Source organism: Aphelocoma coerulescens, chromosome 13, assembly GCF_041296385.1.
Source record: "Aphelocoma coerulescens isolate FSJ_1873_10779 chromosome 13, UR_Acoe_1.0, whole genome shotgun sequence".
In the NCBI taxonomy this organism is placed as follows: domain Eukaryota; kingdom Metazoa; phylum Chordata; class Aves; order Passeriformes; family Corvidae; genus Aphelocoma; species Aphelocoma coerulescens.
The window spans coordinates 1,796,868-1,807,814 of NC_091027.1; the positions used below are offsets into that span (position 1 = coordinate 1,796,868).

Sequence of the window (10,947 nt, forward strand, 5' to 3'; positions counted from 1 at the left end):
GATTAACACTGTTGATTTACAGGGGTTCCCTGCAGAATTTGCCATGTATCTGAACTACTGTCGTGGCCTGCGCTTTGAAGAGGCACCAGATTACATGTATCTGAGGCAATTATTCCGTATTCTTTTCAGGTCAGTCTCCAAGTGGAAAAGTACAGAAACTTCTCAGGGATCCAGTTGGGAACTGCTCTGTGGGACTGGCACTGCAGAGAGCAGCTCCTATGTGTGTGTGGTGTAGGGAGCTCTTCTGGGATTTCCTTTCATTTCAGAGCTTCAAAAGCTGTTAAAGGACCTGAAAATTATTGTTCAATGTTAAACATAAAGGGGAAAGATTCTCTTGTTTTTGCACTGTGTGATGTGACCACAGGGTTGAGCCCATGCTTCAGGTTCTGTTGCAAGTACCTTAAGAAATTGACCCCTTGGTAGAAGTCTTTGAAGCTTTTTATGTTTGGGAATTGGTGATGGGCCCAGCAGTGGTTCCCAGGAGAGGAATTTCAGTGGAGGAGAATAGTGCTGCTTCATTGAGCTTGTTAGAGCAACTGGAACATAAATTCCACCTTGTGCAGCGAACAGCATCTGTCAAAAGAAGGGCTGGTTCTGATCTCTCGAGTCTCCCCCCAGGTTTCTGGAATCCAAAGAATTCCTATTCAGTGATGTACAATACTGCAGTCTCTCCTTGAAATTATATCTGTGTTAAAAAAAAAGCTCAGAAGCTCAGTGCAGACAGTGGGTGAGCTGGGCTGGGAGGAAGTGCTGCTTCCACAAGTGCAGACCTTTGTGTAAGCAGTGAGTAAATGCTGCTGGCTGGTATTTGGGCTTGCTGCAAGAATCCCTTGCAGTTAGTAACACTTAGCATTTCTATACCATTCATAATCTCTAAAGCAGCTTACAGAAGGAGCTATCCCCTAGTTCTGGGATTTCAGACAGGGCTTGGTGTCGGCTCTGATGTGTTACAGCAGAATATTTCCCTCTTTTGCAGGACCTTGAACCACCAGTATGACTACACATTTGACTGGACAATGTTAAAGCAGAAAGCAGCACAGCAGGCAGCCTCTTCCAGTGGGCAGGGGCAGCAGGCCCAAACCCCCACAGGCAAGCAAACTGACAAATCCAAGAGTAACATGAAAGGTTAGTAGCCAAGAACCAAGTGACGTTACAGGAAAAACAAAAATTCCACGAATTTGGACAACGGCGGCAATTCCAAGTGTTAGATCAAGGAGGTGGTTTAAAAACTACATTTGGCTCTTAAATTCAAAAGCAAAACCAAAAGACGTCCTTGGAGAATTTGACTACTAACTTTATTCCAAAATGTCCTTGTTATTCATATCATTTCTTCTGGGGATGTTGGGTCATTTTTAACCACTGCATCTTTTGCTCCCGCATTAACCACTTTCCAAAAACAAGAAACTGACTTGGTGTTGGGAATGTGACATTTTTATTCATTTTGATTTATATATATACATATATATGTCCTTATATATGTATAAATATATAATGCAATCCAAAATCCTAGACCTAACACTTCTTAAGGGATAATTCTCATTGACTAGGCAAGGATCTAGAGACTTTGGGTTCTGCTCTGTGGCAGCTGGTACAGTGCTGTGGGTTTGCTTTTGTTCTGTTCTGTATGCCTCAAACACTGGGAAGAGAAAATTGTGAATGCTCTGGCTTCCTCCAGTGGGTTTACATTGAGACATTTGGTCCACAGTTCAAGGAAGGGACCAGTGAGCTCAAAATGCCTTGCCTAAATCAAGCAGTAACCCCAAACTGCTGTGGATTGCCAACTCACAATTTTCTGAAGTATCTGGGTGCTCAGGGGTGGGGCTTCAGGTTTCCTGATGATGTTTTTGATGTTTCTAGGTTATGGTTTCAAAGGGAAATGTTGTGACATGTTCAAATGTAATTGTGTAATAACTGAAAACTGAGTTCTGAAAAGACACATTTTTTTTTTTTTTTTTTCACATGGTCGAGAAGCTTTTAAAATACTTTTTTTTTTGTGATGTAAATGTCCTGGTTTGAGTCTGGTAAGTCCCTAGGATGAAACTGCCACATCTGTGCATTTGAGAGCCAGTCTTGCCATGAAACCAATTCCTCAAGCTGAGCTGTGGATAAAATTGAAACGAATGAGATTGTGTGACTGAGAATAGAGAAGCAAGGTTTAAATTCTGTACTGAGGCATTGCTGCTCTTCAGTACCTCTTGTCTATCATTTTTATATGTATAAAATTGTATACTTGGCTAACATGACAATCCTGGAAATCGAAGAAATGCAGAAGTGTTTCCAATAAACTTGTCAGACATTGTTCTTCACATATTGTGGCAGCATTCAAACCTTACCAGGTGTCTTTAGTCAGAATTGCTATCAAAAAACATATTTCATCCAGAACAAATGAAGTAGTAAAATACCTGCTGCTTTTCCCAAGATTGAAGTGGTTCTTGAAAAAAAAAAAAAATCCAAAAATGCCATTCAGTGTCAGATTTTTGGCATAAAGAGTGCAGCTTGTGTGGCTAGATCTAACAGAGGCTGGAAACCAGTTTCTTCAGCTGTAACACCAGTAGCAGACTGGGTGATTAAGCACCTGGGCTTGGATTGCTTCCTGAAATAGAGAAGAAACTCTGATTGAAGTTCAGAACCCAGCCCAATTTGGGGTGTGGAGAGGTTGGCTGTTGGAGCAGGAGAAGATAATTTGAGCAAAAATGCACATTCCTCACAACAGCTCATGCTCAAAGTGAAGGGCTTGCAGGAGGTGATGATCTGTAAGTGGAACCTGCCCTGAAAATCAGGTTGTGAACTGGTGAAGCAGTTTTGCTGAAGCATTCTGAGGTTTAATGTGCTGCTCTCCTGGCTCAGCCAGCCTCTGACCAAGTGCTGTGTGTAAAGAAAGAAAAGGTCGTTTAAATGATTATCTGCCTGCACCTTGAGGTGGTGCTTCAGTGCCAGAGAGCAGAGCTGAGCTCACTGACAGGCACGAGAAGCAGGGAAGCTTTGCCAGGGAGCCTTAGACCATTTCTGTTCACTGATGGACATCCCTGCTGATCACCTGTCCTTTGGTAGAGAGCCACTGCTATAGCTGAGGTGAAATTCCTGGTGTTTTAGCACAATTTCATGGGGGTTTTTTGAGGAATGGCTCCTCTTCCATCCCCATCACCAAGAAAGGCTTGTGTCCTTTGGATCCATCAAGCATTAAAGAAGTGCTTGGTAAGCATCAGGAGACTTCAGAAGCTTCATCTCTTCATCAAAGTAAAGATTTCCAGATTCCTAAAATCCTACATGTCTTTTTGTGGGGAATTTTGCCTAGTAATGAAGACTTTTGAACCCAGCTAAGCTGAAGGAGGAGACTGTATGGCTTGGATGCTCTGTCACATTGGAGAGGATGAAATACCTGGGTTTTTTTCTGGACTTCAGTTAAATTTTTTTGTAGTTGCTATAGCAAAGCCTATGTGGAAGTGGCTTAAAGGGCTTCAGGGTATCAATGTTACCCCTCTGGTAACCATATCCATTCAACAAGAGTCTGCAAATAGCAATGTACAGGTGCAGTTGTTCATAAAGTCCTGTTGAAGATGTGCATCTGGGCAGGGAGGTCCCGAGAAGTACAGGCTCAGATTGTTTATCCAGTGTGCTCATTTACAGATATTCCTGACTTCCTTAACACAGATCCATGTTAAATCAGAACACTGAATCCTGGGGTTTATCCAGGCTAAATATTCTGCTTGGTTCCAGAATAACCTGTTCTGTGTCCATGGCCTTTTTTCTCTTCAATTTTTTTTCCCCTGCCCCTCTCTGGAACTCTGTGCAGTGTCTTTTGTAACAGCCAGCTCAGCTGGTTTGGAACTTGGGAGAGGTGAACTGTTCCAACAGACAGAGCTCTGCTGACTCTGGGAAGTTGGGCTCGCTCTCTTTTGCCATTGCAGCAGTTGTTCAGGTGTGATTTGTAACTGTGCTTACACTCAGATTCCCTCAGTCATAAAAGTGACTCAAGCAGTCAATCTGCAGGATAAAGTCTACCAGCTCAGTTTGGGAGAGGTGTTTTTAATTCCTGGCAGTGGAGATTCTGCGAGGCTGTCAGCAGGTCCATTAATATTTGCTGGATGCCTGTGGTGGTGGCAGGATTGCTCAGAACAGACTGAGACTTCTCTGCTTGAGAATTAGAATTATTGACAACTGAATACTTCTCACTGCTTGTCTGGAGAAAAGGAGAATACACAAAGTTTGAGCGCTTCCAGTTGAGGAGGTTTTTAGGGAGTGACACTACAGTTGCTGCTCCCCTCTCAATCAGATCTGCAGCCATGGTAATAATAAAGCAATTTGAGGGTCCCTCACGTAGCAGAGAGGTTTTCAGGGGTTTGGGTGACACCTCAGAGGGACAAGGAGTGATGGTTTGGCCCTGTATGGAGTGAAGATCTGGGGAAGAGTGAACTCTGCAGCACGTTCCTCATACCAGCAGTGCTCTGTGTGCTCTGAGTATCTCCATCTCATTTGACAGCTGTGGTTGGGCTGTGTCTTCACAGGACTTCCAAGGGACATTTTGAGTTGAATCCAGTTCCCTGTTCTCTCTGTAGCCATAGCTGGACATTCTCCTGCCCATTTTACCTTGGGTTTGAGGAGTTCTCATAGCAGCAGATCATTTGTTAGGATGTCCTTTGTCCTCAGGTTCAGGCTCCCGTTTCTTGTGAAATATTCAGACTTCTGAAGCAATGAGTTGATCTATTTCTTTCCACACTCTCCTTTGTTGACTCTGTTTGGCTGCTTTGATGGAGAAAGTGGTTCAAATGATGAATCAGTGTTCTCTGCTGAATACACTAAATGGAAAAACAGCATAACTTTGTGTTGTGTGCATCAAGTAAGGATTAGGGAACTCAGGAATCACGGGGCTTTCTGTGGGAATTTGCACTCAAGTGCTATGGCTGTCTTGATTCTGGTGCAGGATTTTTTTAATATGACCAGTACTGGATAAAGAGAATTGTCCTTCAGTGCTTTAAGACTGGGTTTGAACCAAGTTATTGAACCTCTTTGAAATTACCTGGAGCCAGTTCTGGAAGAGTTAAAGCCATTTTCTGAGCGCTCTCCAGATACATTTTGGACAGAATGTCAGACCAGTAAGACTTGTTTGCACTTGCTTCTCTCTGGATGACAGCACAAGCTATAGCTGAGGTCAGCTCTGTCTGTATTTCACTGAGAAGAGATTTCTGTTGCAAAAACTCGGAGCTGTTGCTCTGCTGAATCCACCCATGGCCAGAACCATCCTGGCTGGAGGGCATCCCGAGCGGAAACTCGCTTGGCAAAGCCATCTTTGCTCAAGGCTCCTGTTAGCTCTGTACAGCACAGCCCTGCCACCTGAGTCACCAGAAAGGAGCAGGAGGGAGGGCTGGCTTAGCTGCAGTAACTGGTTCTTGGAGATGTGTGTATATTCCTGTCCTCTGCCTATCCCTCAATGTCATTTGGAATACTGAACATTAAAAGAATTGCTGTGTGTGCACCACCTCCCCTGTCATGTGAGTCAGCACTGTCCTTGCAAAGACAGAGGTGTGCTGCTTCCCAAGTCACCGTCACAGCTTCTGCCGTGTGTTGTGGCTGCCCAGAGCGTGCTGCTGTGGGTTTGTAGTGCCAGCACTTACTGTAAGGTGAGTTCTTCCCTGCCTTCCCTGTGTCCGTGTGGCACTGCTGTACTGCGGCTCTGGAGAGCACCCTGCAGTCAGATGACAGCCTGACATTCAGGGATATAAACATGAGCCACTGCAGACAAGTAGAAAACAATCCTATGAAATTACATCCTGTTTCCTAGTGGCAGTAACACAGCTTGTTTTCAAACTGTTGGGCTGAATTCCTGCTGGAGGAATGTGGATCCAGCTGGTGCATTAAGGCTGTTTTCCAGTGCAGCAGTAGGTGTGAGTGAGAGGTGTGTGAGCTCCAGAGTTGTGGCAGATGCTGGTTGCCTTTGGAAATGGACACCAGGAGCTCTGCAGTTCCCAGATGGAGCAGCATTTTCCCCTTTGAATGACCATAACTGCTGTTTAATTCTCCTCCTGTGAAGGCTGTTGCTCGTTTCCATCCCGTATCAGTAAGTTGCCCTTGTGTTTATCTTGCAGGTTTCTGAGCATGACGAGGATGGGACAAAGCAGAGCAGATCGGAGCAGGACTTGTCACTCCCCAAATCCTAGAAATTTTAGTTCATACACTTGCCAGTGGCTGTGGGCAACCATTTCCTTGGTGTAAAGAACTTAATATCAGTATAAACTGGCTCTGGGCAGTGTCAGTGATGCTGCACTTGGAGTTGTAGCAGCTGTAATTGTGAATATTACTGAGATAGTGAAACATGGTGTCCAGTTTTCTATTGCATTTTTTTCAAGTGGAAAAGTTAACTAATGGTTGACACACAAGTGGAGAAAATTGTGCATATGCCAATTTTTGTTACCTTTTTACTTTGAACTACACTGCTTATGAGATCTCATTGTTTTGGAAGAATGGCATGAACAGTCTTCGGCAACAGTTGTGATAATTGTAAATGCTCACAATTGTGCACTCTTTTCTGGTTATTCCTCCCTGGGTTTTGAAAGTTGTACACTTAAAACATTCTTAAAGTTGTTGGCTTCTATGTGCAACATACCAAGCCAGCTGACATGGTAGTAACCAAAGATTCCAGTTTTTAAGCATATGAAAGACTCTGCCTGCTTACCTGTGCTAGAAATAACAGCATCTAAAGTGAAGACTTAAGAGAAACTTAGCGACTACTAGATAATCTTTAGGACTCTGCATTAACTCTATAATGTTCTTGGTATAAAAGGAAAAACAGCATATTTGTCACGAAATTTAGTTAACATCTTACAACTGAACCTGTATGTAAGTTGCTTAGATAAATGTAATCACTGTAAACATCTATATGATCTGGGATTTTGTTTTTATTTTGAAGCGGGAGCTTTTTTGTTTACAAGTTCATTAAAAACTAAAAACTGTTTCTGTAAGGAAATGAGATTTTTTTAATTTGCCTTGTTAATTCAGTTTAAGAAATTTACATTACCCTGTTTTTAAACCAAGTTTTAAGGCCATTTGTTAAGCAAAAGAAGTCATATTTCTTTCTAAATCATTTTAGATTTAGTGTTGTAACTCTTCCTCATTTTGTTTTTAAATAAATTTTGTATTTTTTCCTTGAGGGGGAAGGGGCAGTCTTGCATTTTTATAACCTGTTGTTTGAGACCAGCCCTCTATAATAAGATTGGAATTTTTTAAAATGAAATGGAATCTTTTGCAGACCCGGGATTGGCAGCCTCCGAGCATTGCCATGTCCTGCCTCGGCTGGACTGACTTGTGATTGCTGCTTTGGAGAAAAAATTGGAATGGTTTGAAAAAAAAATTTGGATGGTTTTAAACCAAGGCATTTTCTTTCAAGTTCTTGTGAAGTGGATATGACCAGATTTCCTCTTGTTCTTGGGGGCAGCCTCGCACCATGCAGAGTTCACATTGGTTACTGCCCCAGGCTGTCTTCCTTCTCACTCCTATTCTAGCCCAGCTGAAAGAAAGAAATACTTTTATTGCTGGTAATTCTTTAACAGTGTAATTTATTCCTTTATAGCATGTCAGAATAAATTAAAAAAAATGTCTGAAAATGCTGCCAGATGCCTATTGTGTAAATGTTGTTTGTATGGTTGCTTTTTACACAGTTTTCATGCATGGAGCAGAGTTCCTGCTCACAGTTCATCTTTTTCTACTGTTGGAAAAGATCTTTCTTTCCTTTTGAAAACCATTTCTTCAGGATCATAAGACACTGTGCACTCCTGGAATGGTGATGTGGATCAAGGCTGCCCTGTACTCTGTCCAAGAAGGATCTGCCCTGAGATGTTAACGTTTAGGTGGAGAACACTGCGTGCTAATAAACACTGGGATAGATAATGGGGGAGGACAGGGAGGCAGAGAGGCTGCTGGGCTTCAGAGATAGCAGTGCACACTCAGGAGCTCCTGAGGCACAGCAGGCTCTGCTACCTGCAAGGTGGAAGAAGAAATGGAGCTCGTGCTCCTGGCCAGGATGGTTTTCCAAACCCCCAAGTATTGCCCCATCCAAATAAGGATGGTTTTCAAGCAATGCCTCCTATAAAAACCAGTCTGTTTGTAAGAACTGGTATCTAGAGCACTGTGAGATGTCCTTATCTGTGATTTCTGCTGTCTAGGCAACGTGTCTGACAACACACGTTGGCAGGAGGGGAAGAAGCATCAATGAAATGCCTTCTTGGCAGCTGTTCTTGGAGAGGCTGCTCGGAATTGTTGTGGCATCGCTTTTCATGCTTTGACATGAGATACTTGCTGAAAAGTTGGAGAAAATCATTTGGTTCCAGGAGAATAAATTATTTTCTCTGTCCATTAAATTTGCTTGTGACTTTGAGGGGGGTTTAAGAAACAAAACTGCTCTTGATGAGCTCTGTAAGGGAGAGTAAACACATTGAGGGTGTCAAAATGCATTGGTTTGTAGTTCTGGGAGCTGCAGGTGCTGTGGAGGAGCCTGGAGCCCAGTCAGCCTTGCAGATGTGTGGGAATAGAACTTCCTCTGCACAGGAGTGTGGGCCAAATGTTTTGCATCAACAGCCTGTGCCAGGCGTGCTGGCCAGGGCAGAGATGCCACCTTCCTTAAAGTGACCCCGTGGCACCAAACTCCCGTTTGCTGTGTGTTCTCCTTGGTTTGTAACAAAGACTTCAACCTGAAAGATTAAAACCCTGTGGATCCTGACTTCTGCTTGCAGCTCTGCAAACATTTTGTGTTGAGAGGGGTTCACCTGCAAAGTCAAGAGTCCTGCAAGCAGTCCCAGGCCCTTGACAAGGAATCGTCATTTGGACAAGAGGCTGTAAAGCTCAAGATCTGCAGCCTCGTGCTCCCTGCAAAGTGCCAGAATTTGGGTAATGACATTAGGCTGTGACAACAGCTCCTTAGTCACCTCACTAAGCTGCGTCCAGGGTTTCAAAGAGATTGATTAACCTCCTTACAATGACTCTTCGAGGCTTCCTAAGGCCACCTTGTAAAGGATTGCTTAATTGGGAGCACGGAGTGCTCATGTGCAGAGTACTGCTTCATTATTTTTAACCTATTTAAGCCATTCCTTGTTAGAAGCAGTTGAGAGCCTTTTTCTCTTCTCCCATAAAGACTCTGAAAAGAGGCAGCTCTGGCTCTCACTTGTTACCAGCGTCACTCCTTGGCTGCTCCTCTGTGTGGTGTTGGTAACAAGTGACAAACACAACCCCTGGCTGTGCTAAAAACACTTGATGTGTCTCTGGTAGGTCTGGAGCCTGTCCAGCATGTGCCACACACTTTTTTTTTTTTTTTTTGCTGATTTCTATGTAATTCTGTCTCTCCAGGGGTTATTTTCCAAGCTCAAGTGTTGCCTGGCTGTTGCAGTGTTGTGCCTGTTTTCTCTCAGCTTTTTCAGGTGTTTTTTGTTGGGAACTTGTCCCTGCTTTGTGCTGGGGTTTTCCTGAGCTGAGGTGCTTCAGTGCTCTGACCAGGAGCTTGTGCTGGCTGCCTCCCTGCGCTCCCTCCCATGTGGAATTTTTCTGCCATCCCAAGTTGGCTTTTTGCACGAGGCTTTAATTTCTCTTGACAGCGTTCTCCAATTTAGAAGATTTGCTGCTTAGCCAGCTCCATCAGCCCCATCTGCTCCTGCCTTAATTGCAGTGAAATCATCATGATTTCATATCAGCTTGATGTCATAACACACGTCGGTGAGCACGGCAGGCTCCAGACAAAAAGGAAAAGCGGGCTGGGAGGAAGAGCTGTGTGCTCCGAGCCCTGCTGCCTCTGGAAAGATGACACAGAGGAAGTGCCCACCCTCCTAATAGGGCCTGAGTGGAAGGACTGCGTCCGTGGCTGTTCTAATGTGGAAATGGCTCTTTAATGTGATCCTCGTTAGCCTGGGCTCAGCAGGAACGGGGGAGGGTGGGACCAGGGCTGTCTGTGAGGAGCTGAGATCGACTCGTGCTGGGACACAGCTGCATTAATGAACCCTTCCAAACGCACCCAGCTCTGCGTCCCTCTCTTTAAACGTACCACAGTGGCCTCAGCTGCTTTGCAAAGCTCAGTACTAAAGGTGTAAAATCCACTACACTGAGATGCTAACGTGACTTTTTACATTATGTGAGATGTTCTTCCATGTGACTCTGGATAGTGCTGGATTTTGGTAGCTGGAAATCGGGAGGAGCCAGGGAATATTCTCTCACCAGACTCGAGTGATTTGGCTTCCAGGTATTTGTGTTCATGAATTACTGAAGGTTGATGTAGCTCCTTTCTCAGAGAAGAGCTTGGTGTGTTGGTATCAGGGACTGCTCCTGGAAGTACCTGAGCATGCTCAGCCCTCACTGCTTTCCCTTCCTTCCCCTTTTGTTCCTGTTGATAATGAGGGTTGTTTTTTTGTAAACACAGCTGATTAACTGCATTTCTTTCCCCCTCTGAGTTTGTAGGAAGGCATCGATGCCTGGCTGGAGGAGCAGCTCTCCCAGAGCTCTGTGTACCCCGTTGTATCCCAAGAGCTCCAAGGCTTCCGGCTGCCCGTGCTGCTCCCTGTCCCCACCCTTGAAATAACACCGAGCCTTGAGTTGTTTTGCAGGTGGCACACTTTGAACTTCTTTTGAGTGGAAGCAATTTGAGATGGTGGGGAGGCCTTGGAGGAGTGTACATGTTGTCATACAGGGCGGACTGGCTTGTGAGCTTCCCTGCTGCACTCAGAGCCCCTGTGTGCATGATCCAGCCAGGCCTTCACTTTACAGCCCTGTAAATGCCCGGGGCAGGAGCCTGACTCGGCACAATCCTGTGCCTGGCAGAGGTGGGGCAGGGAACTTGTGTGACTCAGCTTTGTGGGACTTCACGAGCCACCAGAGCAGGGGCACGAGCAGGAGCAAATCCTCCCTGTCCCTTCCTCATGCCTTGGGTGAGTCCCTCGCGTTGCTGTGGCCAAAGCAGTGCACTGGGACTCTTCC

General features: G+C 44.8%; 1 protein-coding gene across 4 annotated transcripts in view; it reads left to right on the forward strand.

Annotated features, from left to right (window-relative positions):
- The window catches only part of CSNK1A1 (casein kinase 1 alpha 1), a 32,504-nt gene extending 24,896 nt beyond the window's left edge, over positions 1–7,608 (forward strand). For 2 of the 4 annotated variants that reach the window (XM_069029143.1, XM_069029146.1), the window contains 3 exons: positions 23–129; positions 977–1,125; positions 6,084–7,608. In XM_069029143.1, coding sequence (XP_068885244.1) covers positions 23–129; positions 977–1,125; positions 6,084–6,091 — 264 coding nt within the window. In that variant the 3' untranslated portion in view covers positions 6,092–7,608. Of the gene's footprint in view, positions 1–22; positions 130–976; positions 1,131–6,083 lie in introns of those variants that run through there. The other 2 variants (XM_069029145.1, XM_069029144.1) reach the window with 2 other exon arrangements.
- Positions 7,609–10,947: the final 3,339 nt, after the last annotated feature.